Source organism: Phyllostomus discolor, chromosome 3 (genome assembly GCF_004126475.2).
Source record: "Phyllostomus discolor isolate MPI-MPIP mPhyDis1 chromosome 3, mPhyDis1.pri.v3, whole genome shotgun sequence".
Taxonomy (NCBI): Eukaryota; Metazoa; Chordata; class Mammalia; order Chiroptera; family Phyllostomidae; genus Phyllostomus; species Phyllostomus discolor.
The window spans coordinates 11,405,245-11,432,662 of NC_040905.2; the positions used below are offsets into that span (position 1 = coordinate 11,405,245).

A 27,418-nucleotide genomic window follows, 5' to 3' on the forward strand; every position below is an offset into this window, starting at 1 on the left:
TTCTCTGATCCCCGCCAGATACTCTGCGAATCCTCTAGAGCCTTCAGTCAATCCCTTTCCTGCTCAAGTTCGCCACATGGGTTTTTATCACTTAAAGCTACGAATCCAGGTGATCCTATGTCTTAAAGTAGTGGTGTGACATTGTAACTGTTCCTGTGTGTCATTGTCCCCATGTGACTGCGAGCTGGGACCATCCCACCTCATCTGTGAGCCCAGTGGCCAGCACAGTGCAAAGTAATGTACAGCAGATTCTCGACAAATTCCTGTTCATTCCTTAATTTGAGAATTAATCATTTAATTGATGAAAAAGTTTCCTCTGAAAATCCAAACCCATGTAATGCCAGCAGATGACACCACCCAGTGGCCGCGGAGACCTGCGGCCCATTGTAGGAATCCCTCCATCCACGTTTCTTGAGGCAGACAAACACAGCCACAGAGCGTTTCATAGCATTTAATTAAATACGAGATGGTAACATATTGAATAGTTACATACTTAGCAGCTCTGAGAAATGTGTGTAATGCGTGTGGAAAGCACATCGTCAAATCAGAAACGCTGACTGTAGTGAACAATGGATATCTTTAAGACTAACCCCTCACCCCCAAACCACCGAGCTGGCAGAAATGCTGTCTGAGCTGTATTGTCCCAACTGGCCCTCCATGTACGTTGTCTCCATCTCCCTGGCTGGCCTTGTCTTGAGGCCCCTGCAGCGATGCTACGAAAGTATGAGTACATGCATCCGAGACAGCCCATACACGGCTTCCTGAAGCAGTTTCCCGTGGAAACCAGGCTGACAGGAGAGGCAAAGGCTCATGGGAAATCAGTCAAATAAGCCAGGGATCCCTGCACCCAGATGTGGTTGTGTAGTTGGCCACGTTTAGCTGTCTACTCCTCAGTCTTCTTTCCATCTCGTGCCGTATAGAACCGGCAGTTTCCATCTCTGACTTCTGCCTTATCTCTGACCAGAAGTTTTTCCTGCTCGATAACATCCAATGTGTGGTTGATCAGAGAAAATCTGCATCCTTACATTATACATTGTCGCTGAGTACATGATCAAGCATTAGCAGCAATTATAATTATGAGTATCATACATGGATTTTAAATGCTTCCAGTAACAGAGAGACACTCACACACTAAATTCCAATGATAACCTATGCAAAAGAATACTTACATAGAAGACCCTGACGCTGGAGGGACCTTGACTTTTCTCCTCATTTCTTTAAGAGATTGTCTCGTTTTTCAGGGATGCAAACTTAGGGCTTCTAGTCCTGACTTAACATGGAAGGCTGAGTCCTTAACCTGTCTTCTCTCTGTCTCAGGTTGTCCAAAAATCGGAGACAATGACCACAAACACGTCAGAGAGCCTCTCTGAATAAGGCACAAGAGTGCTGGGTTGGGATGAGATTTTCCGGGTCGACCTCCTTCTTGAGGTCACCATGGCTCCCCTTTCTACAAAGGGGAAAGAGCACAAGCCCACTTGTATGTCACCTTGGTGGTCTCTTCCCTGTCTCTGCTAGAGCATTTTGAGCATGCCTCCATTGTAGCATTTCATATTATTATAATCATTTGCTCACAAAGCTGCCACCTTCATTAAGTTTTTCACTGAGTGAGGGCTGGGTCCCAACCTTGCTTGTCTTATGTCTCCTGTTCCTAACACTGTGGTTTGTACAAAGCAGGCTTTTCGTAAATACTTCTCGAGGAAATGAAAGAGATAATGCTTATGGAGCTGCTTCGAAAATCGATAAGCACGAAGCAAATCTAAGGGATTATGGGATTACATTCATTACTACTGATTCGGACACATTACTACGGATTCAGAGAAAAGGACTTGGGAAGTCTAACCCAAGTGAAGAATAAGATGATGTGAGTACTGTTAGGTCTCTAAACCAGCAGGTGAGGTCTATTAGTCACTCCATCAACTCCCTTCACGGACATTGCAGAACAAACCAACAACAAACAAAAAAATGAAAAACAGTCTTCCCCAAAACAAACTAAAATCAAAACAAAGAAAAAAATACAAGACATAAACAACAATAATGACAACAAGCCGCCCCAAAACCCTGAACGTGTGTCCGTCTTTACTGCCCCGTGTGATGTGTGCTTGTGATAACTCCGTCTCCCTGGAGTTTGTGGCGACGTCCACGGCTGGAGAACTCGGGGCGACTGGTGGATGGACTGGGGTTGGGCATCTCCGTGCGCACAGAAGGGCTGTTCCCCGTTCATTGCTTGCATGGGCCAGTGACCGCAGCGGGCAACGGGTTTGCCTTCCACCCAGGGGGGCGGCTGGGTGTGGCGGCAAGGGGGCTGCGCTCTCAATGACCAACAGTCAAAATCCTGGGCTCCTGATTTATCCCTCTGAGCACTTTTCAGAAAAATGAAATGACATGGTCTTCATGGCATGTTGTTGCTTTCTTCACTTCCTGTGGACACGGTGGGCCATGCACGGTCTCACTTGGCGCATCGTGAGACCATTTCTCCCCAACTTTCTCCCTCATAGTTTTTGTCTGAGACGTCTCCAGCATATACTTACTAGCCTGGAGTGATGACTTACAACTTCTCCTTTCACTTTCAAAAGTGACCCAGGGTGGACATGAAGTATACAGTCACCGTGTTATTAGCAAGGTTAATAGAGAACGCCTGAGAACGGGACAGTCCCTAGTGAAGAGGAAGGCCCGTGGCTCTGGGGAGGCTGCTGGTAGACTCCCGAGCGTCAGATCTCGAGTGGGAAACGTGGACGAGCTACTCTAAGCCTCAGTTTCATCATCTGCAGCAAACACACGGAGAAGGAGAGCGAGGCCTGCCACCCCCCTGAATTATGGTGAGGGTGCAGGGAGACCAGCGAGCCCTTCTTGGCTTCCTCCCCTTTCTTCCTCGCTCCTTTCTTGCCTTCCCCATCCCTTCGCCCACCTCCACCTTTCCCCCCACCCTGTTTGTGCTCTTTTCTGCTTTGCGAACTTTCTGAAAGAATGGAATCACCTGGATCACCTGGAGCAGATGGCTCCCGCCTGGTGCTGACAGTGGGGAGGAGGGAGGACGGTGACGTCTCAGGATCCTGCAGGTTGTGGGGAGAGTCACATTAGTTTGTCTTTTTCGTGCTGTGAGGGGCAGTAGGCGCTCACGTGGTTCCAGGCCCGCGTTTCTCACAGTTCACTGGTTTTGGTAGAAGCTGGACATTGTGACGTACGCTTCTTCTTGATTTGATCCCAAGGAAGTGAGGAGGGGCTGTCCCTGGCCAGCTGGGTTCAATGCCATGATTTCCGATGGGAAAGGAAATGGAGGGAGCAGGGTGACCTTTGGAGGTCCAGATCCCAGCAGCAGGTCCTGGTACACAGGAGGCCTGCTCTTGCCCGCTTCCCTGCAGTCTGGGGACCTGGAGGAGGGGAGCACAGGGGTGTCACACGCACTGACATTCCCAGCCAGGCACCCGAGGGGTGCATCTTCTATGCAGGTTTTGGGGGTGATGACTACGTGCTCGGATGGCCAGTGGGGGCTCTGCACACCCCCTCCGAGCCTCTGCCTCTCAGGCTCCTCTGGTTGCGGAGGAGGTGTGTCCTGCAGAAAGCCCTCCACTTCGTCTCTGGCTTGAATGCCGTCCACCTTATGGATCTGGCAGTCCAGGAAGCTCTCGGGATTGAAACTCACGTTCAGGTTCTGCAGCAGGAGAGAGAGAAGGCATGGGGAGTGCCCCACTGAGTGTTCTGTTCAGGAGGACATCCGAGGGACTAGTGCAGGGGGCTCACGGGGAATGTCAGGGATGAGTCCTGGGGTTTTAGCAGCCTCATTGCTTTGGGAGGTGCTCTGGCACCTCAGGGTCTGAAATAACCACGGGAGGTGCCCTCCAGCCCTGGGGAGGCCTGGGAAATTCTGAAACTTGTATCTCATTTTAGTTTCCTACCTCTAGTAGCTGCCACTAGACTCTTACGGGGGACCCTGGTTTGGAAATGCAAAGAATCCCCCCCAAAACCTGAGGTTCAACTATTCTTTCTCATCCAATATCATTCTTGGCTATTAGGATGCCTTCAACCCACCTTTTTTGGTTTCTTGCACAGTTGCTCCAGAGTCTTCTTATGGTCCGGGAGGCTGGGCCATACAATGGGCTTAATTCTGAAATAAGGGGACATGGATGGATGAAAAGGATGGCAGAGGCAGAAGGCTCTATAGGTATTTCCACCTATCCTGAGCCAGGAATCAGAAGAATGGATTTCTAGTCCTGGCTCTGCCACAGCTATGGGGACCACCTTGGGCAAGTGACTTGCTTTATCTGGGCCCCAGTGTCCTACCAATCCAAGGAGGAGCTGGACCAGAGATTGTTTTCAGTGACCTGCTCTGTGAACAAGATACAGCGATGATGCCCCTCTGGGAAAGAACCCCGGGAAAAAGGAACAATGAGGCGTGGCCACCAAGTGGTTTGGTATAGTTATGAAGCTACAGTTGGACTTGCTCATCTCTTCCCGATATATATATACATATATACATATATGTATATATGTATATATATATATAGTCATCTTATTCCTTTTCTTTACTGACAGCAACCCCTTCTCTCTCGCTTTTGTAGAAGTGAGAAATATTTTCTAAATTACCCAGAGAAATGGTTTAAGATGGGGTTTTTCACATTGGAGTATTCACGGTTCTTGAGGCATGTGGCCCTGTGCTGGGGGCATCTCCTACAGCATGAACAGCTTGATGGGTCAGCAGCTACAACATCATGTTAGGATGAAAGAAACATGGCCTTATCCCAGGTGGAATGCAAAAGTCCCATGAATGTGTGCTACAGGTCAGGACTTCAAATATATTCCGCATTTTCCAGGGGTGCCCCTTGCTGCCCAGGCCTTCTGGGGGCATGGCTCCTACTCCTCCAGGAGGAAAAGTTGGGGGGGAGCGTTCCCCTGATATCCAGTTTATATAGCTCACCTCTTCGGAAACTGACTATGGAAATTCACAGGTGCCTGAGGATGAGGAGGGTGTGGGGCAGTGTAATTCCTGAAATGCCTTGTTCCCCCTGGTAGCTTTCTCATCAATAAATAGGGTTAGAACTCTGACTGTCTGTCATAGCCACCCTTTTGATGAAAGAAATTCACCTTTTTTTCCACAACACACAGGCCAAGATGACCATCAGAGCCACAGAGAAGAAACTCAGAATGCTGATGATTAGTAGAATAGGGTCCGTCTTTCCTGGAATGCAAGGATAGTCGGAGGTCAACAGTCTTACACGAAGTGTGCTGAGGAAGAGACTTCAGGATGGTCTGAGTTTGCTTAGGAACTCAGGCTCATTCACTATTTCTTGGAAACGGCTCTTCAGTGAACAGGATGATCTCATGGTTTTGTGGGGGAATTTTGGCTAACGCGGCACTGACTTAGGGGACCAGGTCCAGAACATCTGTCATTTGGAATGTAAAAGTGACCTAGCAGTTAGATCCCAGCACTCCCTCCCCGACTACCATCACCAGGAGAGAGAAGCCAAGGTCGGGGAGTGAGGTGAGAGAAATGTTCTCCCCCTGCAGTCTCAGCCATTTCTAAGGGGACGATGAGAGGTTAGTGTGGCCAATCAGTCCCCCTTTGTCCCCAAAGGGGAGGTGCTTCAGGTCCCCAGGGGCCTACTTCAGCTATCCCCTTTGGTTCTTCTGGACACTCTCATTTCCTAGACCACCAGGGTGTCTTCATTATTCTGGAAAAGGGGGCATGGGAGAGCCACACCAGCCTGCCAGCCTGCCATCAACAAAGGTGTTCCCTAGGGGGGCCTTGGAGATCCCAGTGAGATTGGTAAATGGGAGGTAGTGCGTGGGGATTTGGGTCAGAATTATTAGCAGCTCCCAGGAGCACCCGGGACAGTAGAGTCCAGACAGCCTCTATCAGCTGATCAGCAGCCGAGGGTCTGGGTCCCAGCACTTCCTGGTTCTTCACAAAAAGGGCAAAGATGGCAGGTCTTCTGCAAAGTGTAAGGAAGCCCTCCAGGGAGCCATCTCTCTCGCTCTCACTCACGCACTTGGACCGCCAACGTGCTCTGGGTGGCCCAGAGACGGTGCCCACTTCTCACCTTGGCCGCTGGTCCCTGGAGTTCGGAAGTGGAAACTTGGACTCCATTCACTCCAGAAGCCTTTAAAATAGTCAGGACTGGGGATGGACCGGACTTTAATCTCATACATTGCATCAGGTTGCAGCTTTCTCTGTAGGAGCGTCAGCCTCGTACTGGATAAATTCACACGCTAAAGAGCAAAAAGTGCCACTACAGTTTTAGGATAAAAAAAGGGGTACTCCCAGATCCCCCAAGTCATTGAAGTTGGGTGTCTTTTGTCCTATGGACATTTGCTCCAAGCTTTCTTATATTTGTTACAAGAAGGAAGTAATACGCGGAGGGGTCAACCGCAGATTTTGGGACAGAGACTCTGAGCTCCTAAACGAGGCTACAAATGGCAAAGGAGGGCAGTGGCCCGATGGGTCTGTATTCAGGTGGGTTGGGCTCTCCCACTCCGGGAGGATGTCAATCACTCCCTGGCCCCCGCCTCTCTTCCCGCCCTTCAATCTCTTCTTTTTCCTTCTCTCTCCTTTCGCATCCCAAGAAGGGATGAAAGGGAATGGTCAGCTTAATGAGCAAAAGTCATTTCTCCCCAGACGTATATTTCTGTGTTCCTCTTTTCACTCCATTCGGCTGCTCTTACCACTTCCATTGATCAGTGTTGGCTACCACGTGGTGATGTTTTTGCCTCGATCTGCCTGTGAAAGTTGTGTTTACACAGGTTACCTTTTGAGGTCCCCAGGTAAAGAGGATTGATTTAGTCTTGACTTGTATTGTTAGCCCACAGCTTAATTTAGAGACACCACAAAAACAAAAAAAAAAAATAGAGCAAGAAAAATAAAAAAAAAAACAGAGTTAGAAGAGGAATGCGTGGGCCAGAGGAGACCCAGGTTTTGTAGAAACTGAAGCATTTACTCTTAGAGCTTCTTTCAGCAAAAAGGTGAATTTTGAACATAAAATTGCTAAGGGCCCTCCCCAGGTACGTGTACCTCTGGAACAATAAAATATGTAACATTATGAAGTTTCTATTTTATAGTGTTGTACATTTATACATTTTAATGTATAGGTGTTACTTATTTACTAAATACATACACACACACACACCTTTATACATTTCATAACCTATAAATCTAGTTGACTCACCATCCAATCAGCTTCATCTTTTTCCTGGCGATAGGCTATCTCATGTATTAAATTTTTTACATAATTCTTTCGCAGGTGCGATGTATTAAATGTCACCACAAAGTCATTTGCTTCCTCACGGTAGACAACGCTTACATCGTAAGGAGCCTCAGGTTTAACTGGAAAGGAAAAAGAAATGAGCTCAGCCAATACAGCATTCAAGAAAATAATTATAATGTTTGAAGTTCATCTGCCCTGGGAATCACACTCTTGTTCAGAAAATTATTTATTCTTTTTTCCCAGTTGGAGCCCTGACTATATTTCCCAGCATCCCTTGCAGCTGGGTGTGGTCTAGTGAGCAGTGTGAGCAGAAGCGAGGTGCACTAGTTCCTATCCTGGCCCACAAACCCCACAGCGTGACCCCAGGCTTGCTCCCCTTCCACCTCTTGGAGTCATATACTGATGACAGTGGAGCCACAAGATGAAGGGGCCCAGAATGTGGCTTGGAGGACCTCCACCCACAGGCTAGAAACACCTATTTCACCCTCAGGGGAACAATAAATAAATTTAACGATGTTTGAGACACCATATGTTTTAGGGCTTATTTGTTACAGCAGCGAGTGCTAATTTTATACAAAAGCACATGTCTTCACTTTTTGAACACTTGTTATTAGCTAGCCCCAAAACAGAGTGGTTAAGCTTTGAGTCTTCACTATTCCCACTGAGATCAGGCAACAAACTCCCACCTCATTTCGACTATAGGGAAGTTGAGGGTCTGCATCCTGGCCCTGGCTGGAAACTTCCAGGGTGACCTCAGACTGTCTCCCGCTTCAACCTCGCTCGCATTTGCTGCAACCCCCTCTCTGGCCTCTTCCTTCTGCTTCCCTGCCTCCCAGGGGTGCTGTTAGAATCCCAGGCATCTTATGTGAAATGCTGTTGGAGGGAGGGAGGTATTGGTTCAGGCAGAGCAAACCCTGAGAAAGGTATTGAATTCCTAGAAGAGGGGGTGTGTCAGGCTCCCTGCCACCGTGACCGTGACCGGAGCCTTCCCGGTCTTGGCCTCTTAGCTGCTCCCTCACCAAAGCCTGCGAGGTTAATTATCTAGGGAGGGGGTGGTGATTTTTCTGCCTGGCTGACCTCAGATAGAGATGGGAGGACACAAAGGTTAAAATCTAACCTAAGCCTGCAGTTAACGAGAGAATCCAACTTTCACTCAGTAGGCTGAGCTGATTCTGGGCCATCTGAGCTGGACGTTAAGACTGGCTTGTGTGGTGGAGTTTGGCCCACATGTTGCCATCAGCTTCTCATAGTGGTGAGTGCCTGAGTTTCTCCTGCATTGCTCCAGAGGCCCTACAGGAGAGGAAGTGGCTTGTTCTTTGCCCTTGGATGTCTCGTGAAAGGGGAAGGTGAATCCTTGGATACACCAGATAGAGGGGACGCTCTCAAGGGAAGCAGCAGGACAGAGATGGGCACAGACAAACAGGCCAACAGAGAAAACTGTCAGCCCTTTCCCACCAGCCACGCCACGTCTCGCCCTTCCTTCAAGGGAATAATTAAGAATTACATTCTCCACAGAACCTCCCGCACTGAGTTTCTTGTTCTATCCCCATCTCCCAAGGGAGATAAAGGATGCATTAAGGGAAGACTAGAATAATATTGATTATATACCTACTAAATGCCAAGTGCTTTACTTATGCCATCCACCATCAACACTCATTTATGGCCACTCTGCTGATGAGGAAACTGAGCCTCAAAGAGGTTGGTTAGCTTTTACTCAGATCCCTGTGGGATGGTTTAAGAGGACTTAAATTCAATTCTGTCTGATCTGAGGCTCACTCTTCTTTGTGTAGTTTTTGTTTCTGGGCCCCGCTAGCTCCCACTGGCCTGTTCGCCCATATGTCTGCCTCTAGCTTAAATGTTGTCTCCGAGCCCATTTGAAAAAAGATGCTCATCCCTCAAGCAACACTTAAGCACGTTCACTTACTCGTGCACAACCCGGACAAGTATATAAATTTACCCTGCCAAGAAAAATGGGCAGGCGGGAAGCTTTCTCTCTAGATCTATGAAGATGGGGAAGTAAGGAGGAGGCATGCGGCTGCCGGGGAGTGCTGGCTCTGAGGTTCCATCAAGAGCATCCATTTGAATTTAATTAAATGTCAGTCCTATTAGTGAAAAGTCACATTAGGAATCAGAAGATGCTACCGTGAGACACACCTCCACCACTTCTCACTCTTCTTGCACAGGGTACTTTCCAAACCCGGAGGTGCTCCGATGAGCCCCCTTTCCAGGGGCCTGTGCTACCGTCTGTGTGCATATCCTGCATCTCCTCCATGCCCCTTAAATGAGGCTGTCAGGTTTATGGTCTGCAGGGGCTACAGAATGTGGACCCGTGAAAGCCCTGGGCATGTGAGATCTGGGGGTTTGGATGGGGCAGGGCACCTCCCGGAGCTATGGGTGTGTCATGCATGTTCATGCACTCGCTCTATGAAATGCTTGCAGGCCTTGTGTGGGGGGTAGGGGACTGGGAGAAGGGGTCTCCTTGCAGCTCCAGGACCCTGTCAGAGGACTGAGCATCTCTGCCTGTTCTGCCTGCTCTGCCTGCTCTCATAGTGAATGTCGCTTTGCCGTGTAAATGGTAAACCGTTAGGCAGAGTGCTCTTGGGCACTGCACACCCGGAACATCCTTCCGTAGCAGCCTGGTCTCCACATGAGCGAACCCAGCGAGCGTGTGTCTTGTATACAGAGACACCCTGTGATGGTCATCTCCACCCAGCACTCTCACTCCTGTGCTGTCCATGTCTCTTTTCTACCACCTCTGCTTTTTCACAAGATAATTATTCACCCATGGAAATTTACTTTTACTCTGTTTTACCATCTTAGTGAAACAAAGCTGAGACTAGGTTCCACGTTTCTCTTTGCTGTCTCTGATGAGTATTGCTCTTACATTTGATTTTGTTGTTTGAGGGTAAAGGTGGTGGTGGGGGGGGAGGGGTCTGAGAATTTGGAGAGACAGAGACATAGTATTCAAACCCAGCAAAAGGATTTATATGTTCAAACACTTTGAACAGTGTTTCACATATGGTTATGAAATCTGCATAGGTAGAACACATACAAGCACTTAGTCTCCCATTGCACTGATACATCATAATTGACTTAGACTCTCTTCTATAGCAGGTTGTCTCAGGTTTTGAAAGAGAACTTTATTTACCTCAGGGTCATAAATCTGTAAGTAATCAAAGAAATTTTTGTGTCTAAATTCCCAATTTTTCTAATCGTTTTGATTTACTTGCCTGGTAACCAAATGGTAAATTGGTCATTAATATTGACCTAGAAGCAGCTACGTGAGTGGATCTACTGATTTGTACTATTTTTGCATATGGATATTATATAGAGCCCAAGAAAACATGCCAATGCATTTGGTAACTCAAGTTATAATTTTACATAAAATATAATGATCATTTTTAGCCAAAGTATAATATATGCTTCTAGGCCAGCTCAGATTTGGCATCGACCCTCAATGACAGGTCTTTTAGGAAGGCATGATGGTGACTTCATGTATCAACATGGTAACCATTTGTCTGGGCAAACATTAGCCTAAAGATATCTTTTAAAAAAATACACAGCCAACTTTAAAACAGTAGACTCTGAGTAAAACAGATTACCCTCCAGAATGTGGTGGGCGTCATCTGGTCTGATGAAAGACTTAAAAGCAAAGGCTGAGATTCCCTGAAGAAGAGGCAACTCTGTCTCAAGAATGCAACATGGAAACCCTGCTTGGGTTTCTGGACTGCCCGGTCTGCCCCGTGGAACTGGGACTCAAGACTATAGTCTCTACTCCAACCTCAACCTTCACTGTACAGATTTCATCTGCCAGCCCCACAGTCATGTGAGCCAGTGTGTGTGTGTGTGTGTGTGTGTACACACCCACTGTACATGCACACATGCACACACACACACATCTCCATCTATCCCTTACTGTCTGCTCTGGGGAACTCTAATACAGAAGGCATGCTGACTGTTTGAAATAACTTGATTATTTAGCTAAACGTACTCAGAATATAGCACACATAGGGTGAGAAGGCTGCAGGAAATTCAGGTGAAGGTAAGGTGAGGAAGGAAAGGACATGGGTAAGGGGATGACAGGAGGCCCACTTAGACACTTCATATAGATGACCTCTTCTATCAGTCAGTAGGGGCCAATCACCCTCATTCCGAGTGTGGAAATCCAGAGAACTCCCACAGTAAGAATTAATGGCATGAGCTTAAAATGTTCCATTTCTTTTAAAAATGATTTGACCCGTAAGTACAGAGAACAGACTGACAGCTGTCAGAAGGGAGGGAGGTTGGGGTGCCGGGTGAAAAAGGTGAAAAGGTTAAGTGCTGCAAATTGGTAGTTTCAGAGTAGCCACAGAGATGCGGTTTGCAGTGTGGGGAATGCAGTCAATAATGTCAAGATTAGTGGGTGTGGGGTCAGGTGGGTGCTTGGGGCAGCGAGGGGACCACTCCACAGAGTGTGTGGTTTTCTGGCTACTTTTCTGTAAATCTGAAACTGTTGCAGGATGGTATTGAATGTAAACTGTGGTTGAAAAATAAAATACATTAAAACAATAAGAATTATTTGTATTAGAGAATTTGATGTCCTTTATTGCAAATGACTTTCATGATTTATCCACTCATGAAATACCGATAATCCAGACACTATCAATATCTTAAGACATCTGAAAAATGGCAACCATCCCCCCCAATATTCTTACCTATATTGACTATCTTCATTTTCCTGCAGGTTAAGCTCTTTCCTCTAAGCTTCACACAGATTTCGCTGTCTCCAATCAATAAGAATTTACTTGTCTGGATGAAATATATCTCTTGCAGTTTATTAAGATTCAGGCAACTTACATCCACAAGGGACCCACTGAAAGAAAAAATGGGGTCTGTCTTAATACAAGCAGGAGTTTCTGTACACAGTGCTACGGCGTCATGGTACACTTCAGTTGTGTGACTTCAGCTCTGTCCATAGGTAACTGAGTGGGTAAATGAGGGTGAAAGGGAGAGAAACAATTAAAATAATGTAGCTTTTTGCTGCCATCACTATCAGTGATGATTTACTCAACATTAGATGCAATTGAACCTAAAGTAGTCAAAACATGTTCATAAAAATAATGGGAAATTCCTATTTTTAATAAATGATCGTTGAAAAACAAATCCTTTGCTTAGGTGAGAAAGTACTTTCATTTTATGATGCCCTACAGGAATAAATGAAATAAATAAAGCCTATAAAGACAGGTCTTAAAAAGATCCTTAAGACCAAAAAGTCTTAAGGGAAATGATGAAATAGTCTAAATGATTATATACATACAACCATATATATTTAATGGGTAATTTAGGGATTTTCATAGGTAATTTTGACTGTGGTCTACTTTTAACTCATCAGCAGATTTTAAAACCAACCCTTCCAGCCATGCTCCCTACTTAACATGCAATAGCAATGCTCAGAATTTTGTCGCTTCTGTAACTTTCTGTTCCCAATGAAGATCAGGCTTCCAGAAAACGGAGGAAGGGAGAATGTTTCCTACCATGCAACTAACATCAAAAGCTTCAAATTGTACTCTTTCAAAAACTCCCTGTTAAAAAATGTACAAGAGTTAGTTCCAGTAGTGATTCCAGTAATGGCCGAGTGATGTATATCACACTAATCTAATAGACAACTACTATAAACTTTGGACAATATATTTTTGAAAATCCTACTTAAAAGCATTGGAGAGTAACCAAAAGCAGGCAGAAACTAGAAGGAATTTCATCCTTTTAAAAAGGTTGGATAAGATCTATGTTTCTTTTTTTTCCCTTTTCTTTTTCGTTTTTTTTTTTTTTTTTTGCCTGATGGCACTCCTTGAGGCACATTGTGATAGGAATCTACAACATAACAAAGAGCCCCAGTTTTGTCTTAAGGAATCAGAAGAAAGAATTTTGGGGGAAGTGTCTAGGGATGAGAAAAATAGAGAGATGGAAATGCCAAGTCAGCATGTAAACCCACTCCAGTTATTGTATGTCCCTTGATTATGTCTGTGTGGAGGAGGCTGCACAGTAGCCATGAGGTAGCAGGAGCTATAGGGCTTTAGAGGGAACTAAGCATAGATTTTAGACACTGCCTCCAAAGAAGAAGTTGGATTAATCTAGGCAAGTTGACGAACAGAGCTAAAATGAACATTCGCCAGAGTACAACAGAACCCACCCCCTCATTATCAAGAGGGTTTTTCCTACATTCAAAAGTTATTACAATTAACCAGGAAAAGAAAAATAGCAGTTGATAGAAACTGATCCTAAGATGATTCAGATCTTGGAACTAGCAGAAAAGAGACTTTAAAGCAGCTTTTATAAACATGTTTAAGGGCTAAATATAAAACAATGTCATGATTATTACACAGATGTTTAATATTAATGGAGAAGTCGAAACAATAAAAGAAAACCAGATGAAATATAACAGGCACATATCTAAAAAGTTAAAAAAGGCACTGAATGTATGGGTAGGCTTAAACAGCAGATTGAAGGAGGCAGAAAAAAGGGTCAGTGAACATGAAGATAGACCAAGAGACATTACTGAGTGTGAACTGAAAGAGAAAGTGTTGGTGGCCTGTAAGGATGAACACAGGGTCCGGCAGAAGTGACGCCTGTGTGAGTGTGGTGGGCAGGGTAATAATATGGGTATAATGATTTACAGTTTTAATTGGAGCATTTCACCTAAAATGTCATATGGTGTGTTTGAGCATGGCATTATTGTGTTACAGAATTACATGCTGATGATTTTGTAACTAAAAAAGGGCATGATTGGTGCCAGACCCTGTATGTAATTAGAGTTCCAGAACAAAAAGAGAGAAAGAATTTGGCTAAAAAATATTTAAAGAAATAATGTCTCCAAATTTTCCAAATGTGGCCAAAAACGATCAACTTTTGGATTTAAGAACTCAGCAAATACAAGCAGGCCAAAAAAAAAAAGAAAAGAAAAAAAAAGCACATCATTAAAGCCAAGCACATTGTAGCCAAAGGGCTGAAGAACAAAGACAAATAGAAAATCTTGAAAGCATCCGGAGAAAAATGCCACTTTCCACCAGAAACCATGAGAACCAGAAGACAGTGGAATAATATCTTTAAATCTCTGAAAGAGAAACCTTAAGATGTGTGCCTTAAATTCTTGTATGCACATAATATTCTTCAATAATGAAGGCAAAGTAGAGATAGTTCCAGATGAATAAAAATTGAAGTAATTTGTTTTAGGAAGTTCTTTAGACCAAAAGGAAATGACACTAGATGAAATTTCAGATCTACAGGAAGGAATTAGGGGTACCAGAAATAGCACTTTGGTAAATATAAAAGACAATATGTATTTCCTCTGAAGTTCTTTAAAGATAACTAATTAAAGCAAATATTACAACATTATTGTGGCATTTATAAAGCATGTAGAAGTGAAATATGTGGCAATAATAGTGCAAAGCATAGGATGTGATAAGTAGAACTACATTGTTGAGAATTTCTTATATTTTACATGAAACAGTACATTATTAGTTCTAAGTAAACTCTGACACAATAAAGTTGAATATTGCAATCCTTAATCACTAAAGAGAGATATTGCCCAAAAGTGAAAATGAGGAAGAAACTGGATATCTTAATAGTTCCATTTCTGTCAAAGAAATTAAATTTATTATTAATAAACTTTCCTACAAAGAAAACTGTACCTCACATGATTATATACTTGTAAATTTTGTCAAATATATAAGAAATAGTATCAATTCTATACAAAGGTTTCCTGAAAATAGAGAAGAAATGGACCCTCTTTAACTTAGTTTATGAAGTTAGCTCAACCCTAGTACCAAAGCTGGCAAAAAATATTACAGAAAAGAAATTTACAAATAAGTGTCCCCCAAGAATGTATATGTAAAAATTCCTTAGGAAAATATTAACACATTCATGTTAATACTTAATTCAAAAGTAGAATATACCCCAGAACATCAAGTTAGGTTCAGCAATCAAAGATAATCAATATAATTCAAATGAACAGAATAAAGGATATAAACAACCTGGCCATCTCAAGTGATGCAGATTAAGTGTTTGACAAAATTCAATATCCATTTATGATAAAAACTCTCAGCAGATACTTAATAGGAGGACCTTTCCCTAATCTAGTAAAGAGAATTTACAAAAAGTCTATAGTTAATATACTTAATGGTGAAATTGTGAATATTTTCACCTAAGATAAGGACAAGGCAGGAATACCTCACCATTTATATTCAACAGTGTGCTGGACATTCTAGCCAGCCCTAGGCAAGAGAAACGAATAAAAGGCACTTGGGCGGGAAAGGAAGAACAACATGTTTGTTTACATGGAAAATCATATTCTCCAATACAATTTCAGTAAATAATGAGGTGAATTCATCAAGGTCATTGTCCAAAAGTCAGTTAAATTTGTATAGGCTAGTATCAAACAATTAGGAAAATAAAAAATAACAGCTCCATGTGTGCAATAGAAACATAAAATGCATAGAAATAAAATGAATAAAAGATGCTTCAGGTTTTTGCAATGGAAATTATAAAACATTCCTGAGAGCTATTAAAGAGAATCTAAATAAACGGAGAGCTACGTTTGTGAATTAGCAAATCCAATAATGAAAAGACAGAAAAATTCCCCCAATGGGCATATAACATATTAATCCAAATCCTGGTAAGATTTTAAAAAATGACAAGCTGATTCTGAAATTTATGTGGAAATTCAAAGAATAGCCAAAACAATGCTGAAAAAGTAGAACAAATATGACTCACACTGCTTGATTTCAAATGTACGATAAAGCTGTGATAATCAGGAAAGTTTAGTGCTGACTAAAGGATAGATACATTGGTGAATAGAAAGCATACAGAGTTTGGAAATAGATTCACACATGTAAGGTTAATTGATTTTAAATACAGGTACCCAATCAACTCAATGGGACAGAGAAAACCTTTGCAGCAAATTACCCTAGAACAATGGAGCAAATGTATGGAAGATATAAATCCTAGTCTTACTCAAAATTAATTAGATATGGATTGTGGATCTACATGTAAAGTCTAGAACTATAAAATATTTAGGAAAAAACAGGGGGCAATGTCTTCCTAACTGTGGCAATAAAAAAGATAGTAATGACACAAAAAAATATAAAAGAGAAAAATAGAGATTATATTGGATTTCATTAAAAATGGAAATCTGCTTATTAAAATATACCCTTACAAAAATGGAAGGCAAGTTACAGACTGAAAGAAAATAACATTGATGCATATAGCTGACGCACAAGTTGCATCCAGAACATATAAAGAATTTATACCTATCAATAATAAAAGGACAAATAACTCAATAAAAAAGACAAGAAATCTGCCCCCCAAAAGATGTACAAATGACCACGAAGTATGTGAAAAGATGGTCAGCACTGTTTGTTATTTGAGAAATGTAAATGCAAATAACTGGATACTATTTCAAAGCCAGACGTTAGCAATGAATGGAGCTCGAACAGTGTGGGCAGGAGGTAGGATGGTACCACCGCTGTGGAAACCTGGTGGGCAGTTTCTTATAACGTGAAGTACATGCCTACCACATCACACAGCAATTCCACTCTGGTTTTTACTGCAGAGAAACACGAATGTGTATGGACAAACTGATTTGTACAAAAGTGTTCATAACAACTTAAAAATAATCGTCTCCAAGTACATAAATCTCAAATGTCCATCAAGAGGAGAAAGGATTAAGACTTGTGATGCATTCATACAGTGGAGTTAATACCCAGCGATTGAAAGGATGAGTTATGAGACATGCATCGACATGGATAACCTCAAACACATTGTGTGTGGAGGAAGTGAGTCAGAAAAGAGTGAACAGTGTGTTATTCCATTTATAAGAACTATCCGAAAGTGGCAAAAACGAAGAGTGATAGGATTCAGAAAACTGTGATTGCCCTCTCGGGGGGTGGGGGCAGGTGAGGAGGGACTAGAAGGGGACCTGGGCCCCCTTCTAGGGGGAGAGAAACGTTCTGTATCTTGGCAGAGGCAAAGGCTACTGTATATCAGATTTGTTTCTCAGAACTCACTTACGTTCTGCATTTCACCATAAGTAAATGCTACTCCCGAAATGAATTATCATCAAAAAAGGAAGTAAACCAAATAAATTAATAAAGCGCATAAAAATTAAAGCAGTAATGCAAAGTATGTGTGCTCATTGTAAACATAATTCAACAACGCAGAATAAAGTAAAATTACTCATTTCTCTGCCTTCCTTGACCCTCCATTTAATTTCCCTCTCCTGTGATAACCATGGTTACCAGTTTGTTTTTTCCTACATGCTCTTTAAACTCTGCCAAACAGCCCTGAAAAGAGGCATAGCTGGGTGAAATTGGAAGTGGGGATTGTGGCAGAAAAAAGCAGCCTGGTGTAAGTTTGCTTACGTAAAAAGAATCCTTCTCATTAATAAGATACATTTTTTTAAAAAATCATAGGGAACAGGCCTTTTACTACCTCCAATCCGGAATGCATTTTGTTTCTTTTTGGTGAGTTGGGCGTGTGTGGCCTTTCTCTGCACGTGCTCGAGTGAGCCCGCGCTCCATCACTGCTGGGCTCTGTGGCTTGAGGTGAGGTGGGCGTGGGGCTGCAAGGTGCGGAGAACACCTCAACCTTAGGAGCAGGGTCACTCATCTTCGGGCTGCTGTGGTCTTCGAGTGACTGGTTAAGCTCCTTATTTTACTAATGGGCTAAATATATTTACTTTTTGTGGGACATTCCTTAAAACTATCTTCCCCCCAAATGCAGCTTTTTAGTTAACTGCTGTCTTTTAGGGGCATGCAGCTGTTCTGGTCTTGAATGTGGGTGCGTGCGTGTATGTGTGTTTGTTGGAGAGTCTCAGGGGCGTGTTGTTTTGGGGCTACCTGGGTTTTTCCACTGGGAGCAGAGTACAAGCCAGGGGCATACCAGGGAACACTCCTTGGGCGGAGTGCCAGACGGGAAGTTTTGAAACTAGTGACATTGTCGTGATTCGATGAATGAGGGTAGAAGGGATGAATGGGGGCAGAATCCCACTCCTGAATTTTAGGTAAACATGCGATGTGGAGGAATGAGAAGGATGATGGCTTTTAATTCAGTCTTGAGTGTGAAATAGACTGGTGAGTAAAGAGGGCGTGAAACACTTGGCGACGGATCCTGAACACGTAACAAGTTCCTGGCACTGTTGGGGGTTTAAGAAGAATCCAAAATGGTAATTTCAGTTCATTTCTACTTTTGGAGGGATGAGATTAACGAGCCACAAAAACTAAAGATTACTATTTGGCTGGCTTGTGGGCCTGGGCATCCTTTTAAGGGCTCTGAATTCCAGGAGCTGCTTCATAGGGCGGGGGAAGGGGAGTGGGGGGAGCCTTGGCAGGAAACTCAGGTAAAAATGTGGCTGGAACGGGAGTCCTTGCTTCGTGCCACTGACCCCAGGGACCCAAGTGACCGCTTTAGGTCACTGGAGGAGACTTACTGTGCCCCCCAGAGTAGTTCGACTCAATTCAATCCAAGTTGTTCCACTTAATTAAATTACAGCAATTTCCTTGGTGGCTACCCGTGTGTGTGGCTAGGGTTAGGGATGTTCCGGGGCCGCGCGGTCGAACACAATAGCCACTACCCCACGTGCTTATGGAACACAGGGCTAGTCCAAATTGAGATGTGACCTTAATATGAAATACACAGCGGGCTTTGAAGGATTAGTATGCGAAAGAGTGTAACATATCTCATTAACATTTTTTTGTTCATACTGATTGCATATTGATAATCTTTTGAATATATTAGGTTACATAAACTATATTATTGAAATTAATTTCACCTATTTTTTCCTGTATGAAATGTGGCTACTAGAACATTTAAAATTTCACACCTGGCTCCCACAGTTGTGAGCTGCATTGCACTTCTGTTGAACAGAGCCATTCCAGGGAATTTAAGGGCAGGTGTCTGAGTGGTTCTATAGGCTAACAAATGTGACCCTGTGGGACCGTCCTTGGGGACAGCAACCCTAAACCGCTCAACACAAATCTCCTTGTTCTTTCTTTTTTCTTTTTATGCCAGGACTGTATTAATCATACAAAGCTGCCGTTAAATGTGCGTGATCGTTCTGTCCCTTGTTCTGAAAATGGGGAGAGGCTGCCGGGGTCACACCCCACCTGCACCTGCCTAAGTTTCCTACAGTCGTGTACAGGTCAGTGTGATGGTATTTACCTGGAAGTATGAAAAGCAAAAATACACTGTAGTTTTCATTTCTTATTTGGCCCTGAAAGACGGAGTCTATCTCAAACATACGGAAAGACCTTGAACGTCCGAGTTGTGTCCTGAAGGGAGGAACACAGTGACAGCCCGTGACGGACAGCGCTGGTGGAGCGCAGAGCGAGAGGGAGACAGGGCGGGGCGCAGCTGTGACGCTGCCGGTGACTGAGGAAACCAAAACTCGGCAGGTCCTCAGTGGTACCTGCAGGCGGCACATGGGAGCGACGGTGGTGCCCCCAAGAACGTGGAAATGAGGGAAATATGATGGCCTTCTGAGAGCCGACGAGAAACGTCACGCAGACACCTGAAACGCAGGGTCCTGAATGCAAGCCCCCGTGCAGGTGACATGAAGTGAGCCCAGCGTCAGGACTGCCACTTTGGTCCCCACCTGTCGCGAAGCAGCCAGAGTTCCGTTCCTCTACTTTTTGCTGGATGAGCCCAGCATCACAAAACCTGATTTTTTAAACAGATACCTAGATAGGTAAAGGCTGGCAACTCATTCTAAAAATGTAACCACTTTGAGATCTGAACCAAATAACTCTAGTCTTAAAGTCAACAGACAAATTTCCTCTGTTTGCTTCTATATTTACTGAACCACCTTTTGATCACATTTTTTCTGTTACTGAAAGTTTATTTTTTTCCATTACCATTAGCCCCCTTGTACCGCCTCCCCTCAACACTCACCACACTGTCGTCCATGTCCGCCAGTCCTCTTTCTCTGTTGCTTAGTCCCTGCACCCCTCACCTCCCGCCCCCCTCGCTGTCACCTGCTCTCCATCTGTGCATCTGTGTCTGTTCTGTTTATTAGTTCGGTTTGTTCATTAGAGTCCACATACAAGTGAAATCATACAGCACGTGTCTTTCTCTGACCGGCTTATTTCACTCAGCATAGAGTTCTCCGGGTCCACCCATATACTGTCACACAAGGTAAAATTTTAATGGAAAGGTAAACTTTGTAATGCAAATCCGACCATCGAGAGAATTAAGCACCATTTATAGACACTGCCCATATGTCAGACACTAATGCTTCTTTCCACCCCGATGCAAGGCAGTGTTAGGATCAGATTGCTGAAGTAACCCGCTGGGTCGCAGCCTCGGTGCCTGTTTCCAGCACCTCTGCATTGTCGCTCTGCGTCCCTGACAGCTGGTGAGTTCTGGTAAATGGAATATTCCCAGGTCCCCCAGTAAGAGTGGATTTACAAGGAAACGGAACCTCCTGGCCCTCTCTGTCCTCCTTCCTCTGAGCCCAGGGTGAATATTTGGGTCTCTACGGTAGTCGTGTTGGTCCATGTGAAGCAGCCAGGTGGGATGCTGGGAATCCAGCTCTGTGACTTTGGATAATTCAGTTCATCCCTGAGAGATGGGCCTGCATGTTGAATACTAAACAACTAGGTTTCCAAGCCTGGGAGACTGACGGCCAGATCAGGCAGGTGATAAGTTTGTGTAGAAAAACACCCCAGGCGAGGCCTCTGGGAAACAGCCCGGGGTTTCTAGCAACAACCCTACCTTTGCGGTGACTTTAGCAGAAAGCGCAATTTCCAGTTTCTTCTTTACACATTATGTAAATGGGAGAGAAAGCTCCACAAAGCGAGTTTCAGTGTGGAGCAGAAACTCAACCTAACCAGCAAATCCAGCACTCTGTTTAAGTGCGTTTAATTTCAGATACGTTGCTCTCTCGGAACCTAGGAGTTGCGCTAATCCCTCCGCAAGACGTACACACGTTTATGAAAATAACACTATAACCTACTAAGGAGCTCATACTTATTGTTTCATACCAAAAACACGCCCTAAGGTAATTCCTTTCCAATGGAAATACCTGAATCCAGTTGAGAAACCCAGATGGAAGCTATGGATAGATTAAAATATGGCAGGACATAGGAAGAAACGTGTTGAAGGAAGTGGGTGAGGAAGTGGGCAGACGCTGTGTGAGTGAAAGTGGACAGAAAGGTCAGCCTCGGACTCCTGGAGAGAAACCGCAGTGATCACCGAAGGCCACCAGTCGGTGGGTTGGACAGCCCAAAGCCAAACCTCTGCCCACAAAAATGAGTGCAGAGTTCGAATGAGTTGTTTGGCTGTTTTCAAGGTAGTCCAGTTGCAGCACAGATTCTGGATATTGTGGGTTCCTGCTCTTGACATATTTTATTCCTGGAAAGTGTGTTAAAGACGTGAACTGACAGAGACGGATGGAGGAAATGCTATGGTATTCAAGTCCAAGACCGTGCTGACCCAGTGACTGCAGCAGGGGTCAGCGCTGGAGGAGAGGCCGGAGGTTCCCGTAAATTAGTGTAAGACGCGGAACGCAGGGCTCGCCTAGGCCACGTGTCCCGGGGGACGTCTGAGTGTCTATGGAATTTAAGGAGCTTTTTTTTTGTTTTACTACTGGTGGATCTTGACCCACTTTCTTTACTAAGAAACCACGGTAACTAAAATTAGGGTAACCTGATAGGAATTTGGAGAGAACCACAAGTCAGAATTTCATGTTAGAGTATTTTTTTTAAGTCATAAGAAATAGTAACCCTCAACAGCGAGAGGGGATTCGTGGAAGAGGGAGAAGATAAAGCTGTCTGAGCATTTCCCCACATTTTCAAGGCAGAGACTTTCTCCTTCTCTCGGCCTTTCTCCAAGGCCCCCTGAGACCAAGAGCCGGTTTGTTTTTGTGGGTTTGTGGAAGGCTGATACTGGGAGTATCATCTAAAGTCAAATTGTGTCAAGAAGGTGGACATTTGGTCTCTATCCATAGATTTTTGACTTAGTGCCAATTTTCCACTGCGTAATTACATACTGGATGAGCTTGCTCATTAAATTACTACAGCATTAAATTATTTAGTCCTCACAACCTCCCTGTGAGGTACTGTATCTCCTAAGGCAAAGAAACCGGCATAAGTAAGTTACGTAACTAGCTCTGGGTTAAAGAGCTGCTAAGTGTCGGCGTGGAGATTACACACCAGGCAACGGTGCTCCAGATGCAATGCGAAGACACGAGATTGTCTCATGTCAGGCTAGGAGATTTTTCTAAGGAGTGTCTTAGGCAAACAGGGATTCAAATTCTGCTGCAAATTCGGGAGGCATATGGGATCTCTGCGATCCGTACCATCCTTTGACTTAGCCCCCAGACCTGAAAGATGGACCCAAGAGGACTCCTTTGCGCGCGTCTTCTGGGGAAGGACAGGAGTTCCCGAAAGCTCGTGGAATGCATTGGGTTGTACTGATATTTGATAACTAGCCCCCACAGGCCTCCCTTTGCCACCAGTGCTGCCCGGCGTGCAAAAAGGAAGGCAGAGGGCTCTTCGGCGCCCATGCACCCCACCCTTTCTCACCATATCTCGAATTCCAGGCTGGTGCTGTTGATGTCCGGGTCGTCGAAAGCACAGCGGAGCAAGTGCTGGAATCCGCTCACTTCCAACTGGCTGTAGCAGGAGAAGGAGTAGTCCTCCAGCTCGGCGTCCTCCAGGTCTCCTGTCGGGGGCGGGGACAGTCCTGCCGCGGTTAGCGGGGCAAGGGGGTGCCTGCTCTTTTTCCTTTTTTTTTTTTTTCTCAGAGATAAAGGACACTTCATTTCTCACAGTATTAGTACTTAAAGTACCAACTTTTAGGGGGGAGGGTGCCTGCTTTTGAAATCTGCCGTCACTCTAGTGAAATGGCAGCCTTTGGTGCTGGAATGAAGAAGTGATTGTAGTGTATTTCAAGAAGGAAAGCCCAGGGGTAGAAATGAGAATGTCTTCAAAATTAACCACCCCCCCCACCCCCGCCGAAAGAAAAACCCCAAGCCAAAACAAAGCCTGATGAGCACATATTTTTCTAGTAGCAAAAAAATAATTCACAGCCCTGGCTGGCGTAGCTCAGTGGATTGAGCGCGGGCTGCGAACCAAAGCATCGCAGGTTCGATTCCCAGTCAGGGCACATGTCTGCGTTGCAGGCCACGGCCCCCAGCAACTGCACATTGATGTTTCTCTCTCTCTCTCTCTCTCTCTCTGTCCCCCTCCCTTCCCTCTCTAAAAATAAAAAAAAATCATTGCAATTAAGAAGTAACCTCCAGATACTTCTATTGTTGGTTCAGTGCTTCAGAGACCCAGAATGAAGCACTAACCACAGTCTTTCCTTTATTTAAATGGTGATTTCTTCTGTGAGCTTGTACATTTCAAGTAATAGACACTTTATCCCCATTATTCACATGTTGCCTAATCTAGCCTTTGACTTCATTATCAATCTTTCCCCTCTCAGTTAGATTTTATTTATTTATTTTTGGAGATTTTATTTATTTATGTTTGGAGAGAGGAGAAGGAAGGGAGGAAGAGAGAGAGAGGAACATCGATGTGTGAGAGAAACATTGGTCAGTTGCCTCTCGTAGCGCCTTGTCTGGGACTGAACCTGAAACCCAGGCATGTGCCCCAAGCAGGAATCGAACCAGCGACCTTTTGCTCTGCAAGACAATGCTCAACCAACTGAGCCACTCCGGTCAGGGCTCAAGTATTTTTTTTGAATGAAGGAAGGTGATAGAATTCTTACAATCAGAAGTTTACTTTTTTGAGGGGTAGCCTTCCCTTGCCTAAGTAGGAGTCCCAACTGAAAACACCATTGGTTCTTTCTATTGTGTGGATATTTGTTTGAGGTAGTTTGTCTTAAGCTACTAACTGAGGCCAACGTGGTTAGTAAAAAAATTAGATCTGACGGGACTTAAATCTTGTGGACCTTCCTGCACATCTTATAGACAATGCTTCTGTGTTTATTGATCTTCTATAGCTACCATATCTCGTAGATAGGAGCAAATTCTGGAAGTATGTGGGGAACCATAAACTTTATGTAGTCATTTTTGGAAATACTGTCACAGGTAGTATTTAATTTGTTAAGTTGGGGTGAAGCCCTTAAATTTGAACAGACATTTTGTATGTATATTGCACAATATTAAGAGAGAAAAACCTGTCAGTTAGTGTACTCATACTGGAACATGAGCAAACCCGTAGTAACCAAAGGCATTCCAAGTACTCGAGCGTGAGCTTATGATTGCTTGTGGGCCCATTGGTACTAGAAAGTAGATGCTTCTAGGACTTTAAATCAGATATAAAATATACTAAAATTAAGCCCCAGCTGAGTGGTCCAGAGGCCAAGAGATGTACACACAGCAGCCCCTTTATTTAAATAATCCAGTCGGCCTGTGGGGAGGTTGGTAAAGTTGGCCATGAGAGGGCCAGCCAGCTGGGCGACAGGTCAGTTCAGTGAAAGCAGCAAACTTGGGGAGGCCACAGCTAGACAAGGTCTGTGGGCACGGCTCTTCCTGAACATTCCTAGAAGCCGTCTGGCTCACGGGTCTGCTCCCAGCAAAGGCTCCTTATATCATTGCAGCAGGGGACGGTCCTCCTCCTGATGACAGTTTTAAATAACGCGGCAGCCTCCCCTGTAGGTTCCCAGAGCATGCTCATTCGTAATCTTGCAGACGTGAATCTCGGTTCCTGGGAGCCGGCGCCTGTCTCAGCGGACAGGCTCTGGGCAGTTTCAACCTGCCCTCACATACAAGTCTCACGGTGTCTCGATGGTTTCCCTTCCCTGGACTCCCACCCATCCTATGCAGCAGAGCCTGCATTACTATTCGGATTCAGACATCCATGGATCAGCTCGGTCTCCAAAATACTTTAACATATAAGATAAGCCGGAGAGGGAACAGGGTATGGGATGCTGGGCATTGATTGGCAGAACAGAGCATGCCCATCGCCCCCAGCCACTGAGGCTGACAAAGTGAGTTTGCTGTGTATTCTCATGCCATATACAGAGCATTGGTCACATAATTAAAGTGCCTAGATCTCATCGACTCATTAGCAGGTATTTCTGGGCAAAGTTGCCTTATAACCAACAAAAATTCCCCTCAACACCTTGCACAACTGCATGTCATTTTACAAAGGGAATGCTAGACCTGATCTAAGCTGACAGTTCTTAGGTAAGAGTAATACACACAGTGGTTAAGGTCCCCAACACCAGAGCTGGACAGATGTGGGTTCAAATCCTGGCTATCCTGCTTTGTAGCTGTGGTCCTCCGTCAGATTACTCACTCTTTCTAAGGCTCAGGGTTCTGATACATAAATTCATGTTATTATGAGGAGCGACTACAAAGACTTAGCCTAGAACACAGTAAAACCTCAACAAGGGTTATCTGTGACTGTTATCATACTCATTTTTGAGAAATAAACAATGAAAAGGTAAAACAAGAATTCGAATTCTGAGAAATATGAACATGAAAACTTTGGTGCTCCTTTGAAAAAGAGTTCTCTGCCGAAGGTGCTATTACTTGGGCTTTGAAACTACATCGAGCTTTTGAACAACGGTGAGTTAACCTATGATTTTTAGATGCTCATTACCTAAGCTTATTTTTTCACAAAAATTTAATTCTCTAGGAATGTGCAGTATATACAGACAAGGTAGTGTGGTTTTGAAGTCTACCTGCTGAAAAGAAGCAGTGGATTAAAAGTGTAAGTGGTTTCAATTTTTAAAAAGTAGCTACTTCTCCTCTTGATCACCCTTGTGGTTCTCGGAGAACTAACTTGTCTTTCGACAAACAGCAGCTGATTAGTTTTCACACCAAACTGGGAAGTGGCTCGACGTCATCATGGGGAGGGGTGGTTACAGACCTCCTCAAAAAAATGTCTGAAATTTAAGATGCTGAGGGGAAAACTCAGCTTTCATTACAATTCTTATTTCTCTTAAAAATCGTGTGGTCACCAGGGAGAAACAGAGGGAACGAATACATTATCCTCCAAAGAGTAAGATTTGTGTGTTGCCTGCCGAGCCTCTCCGTGCCACACACAGGGCAGTGCTCACTGTGGAATAACCACCGTCCTCCACAAAGTGACTCACACCCGGTCACGCCGTGAAAAATGTCAACCCTCTGACAATTCCTGTAATGAAAGCATTCTAGGGATTTCCATCCTTAGTAGTTATATGACTTAAAAATCTAAGCTGAGTCATTAGGCTGCTGATGTGTTTGATATCTTTGACAGGAAAATAGGTTTTAACTCTTAAAGTGAAAAAGCTTCATTTTCATGAACAAGCTGGTGGTCCACCTTCCCAGGCAGCCCCTCCCCCACCCCACCCTCGGCTGCTGCTGTGCGTTTGTGTTTAGTTTTGTTGTAATTACAACAATTTACTGAGTAGGCAGCATCTGCTTCTAGTACTAAGTTCATCAAGGATCCCGTAGAGAACTATTACATGACAGTAAATTTGGTAATATGAAGACACTTAAATATGTTTCAACGAGACAACTCATTGAGACCTTTTTCTAGGCTTGGTTATTAGGAATTTCACAGAAATCTATCGAAACTTAAGTATTTTGAAGACATTTTCAAATAGGTATTGAACATCCACTGTGTTCTACACACTCTTTAGGTGCTGGGGATGTAGCAATGGTAGGTGCAGACAAAGCTGTTATTTCTAGACATTATTTTATCATGAAAGCTATGTGTTTGGAACCTCTGGAAAAGCTAAGCAAAAACAAATCTAGCTTCATTTCTTAGCAAGGTCTAACCAGCAAGCTCAGCTGTTGCATCTGAATGGGTGTTCCTTTGGTAAGATCGAAGGAATTAACCAGCATTAAGATCCACATTTGGAGAGACAAATGCCTTTCTCTTGAAAATTCCAAGAGTTTATAAGCCACCCCCAGCCCCCTGTCCTGGTGGTTAGAACATACACAGTGAGAGAACAGTGGCAACTTCTCCGTTCCAACCCAATGCCCGGCTCAGGTCTACTCGGGATCTGAGCAACCTGAAGCGTGTTCTCAAGGTAATCTGAAATCCTAAAGAAAAGTTAGAAATGACTCACCATTCTGTGCATAGCCACTTTCTCCAGAAACGACTTGAAGTAAATAGAAGAGAATACTGAAAGCTGTACTGAGAATTGCCATTCTGAGAGAGACAAACAGAGAAAAGCAGGCGTGTGAGCCTGGGTGTAGGAATGAATGAGACAGAGAAAGCGCGCGAGATTGAGTAAGAGAGACTTAAAGC

The 27,418-nt window shown here is 44.2% G+C and overlaps 1 protein-coding gene and 1 long non-coding RNA gene across 2 annotated transcripts; one reads left to right on the forward strand and one right to left on the reverse strand.

The window, feature by feature from the left end:
* Window positions 1-434: 434 nt before the first annotated feature.
* Window positions 435-27,418, reverse strand: IL7R (interleukin 7 receptor). Its single transcript, XM_028524451.2, has 8 exons — window positions 27,237-27,418; window positions 22,751-22,889; window positions 11,891-12,048; window positions 7,158-7,315; window positions 6,036-6,204; window positions 5,080-5,173; window positions 4,027-4,102; window positions 435-3,649 (listed from the first exon to the last, which is right to left on the reverse strand). Exons 1-8 carry the CDS (start codon window positions 27,316-27,318, stop codon window positions 3,146-3,148), a joined length of 1,380 nt encoding a protein of 459 aa, XP_028380252.1. The 5' UTR covers window positions 27,319-27,418; the 3' UTR covers window positions 435-3,145.
* On the forward strand, window positions 14,468-24,832 carry LOC118499414. The gene is made up of 3 exons (XR_004901894.1): window positions 14,468-14,593; window positions 21,748-21,752; window positions 24,820-24,832. It is a non-coding gene; the product is annotated as an uncharacterized LOC118499414 (long non-coding RNA).

Excerpts from the sequence above, each read along its gene's own strand:
- IL7R (XM_028524451.2), bottom strand. The coding sequence starts at position 27,318 with ATGGCAATTCTCAGTACAGCTTTCAGTATTCTCTTCTATTTACTTCAA. Across the intron at positions 6,205-7,157 it reads AAGATGAAGCTGATTGGATG|CGTGTGAATTTATCCAGTAC; the intron begins GTGAGTCAACTA and ends TTTGCTCTTTAG. Across the intron at positions 5,174-6,035 it reads TCCAGGGACCAGCGGCCAAG|GAAAGACGGACCCTATTCTA; the intron begins GTGAGAAGTGGG and ends CTTGCATTCCAG.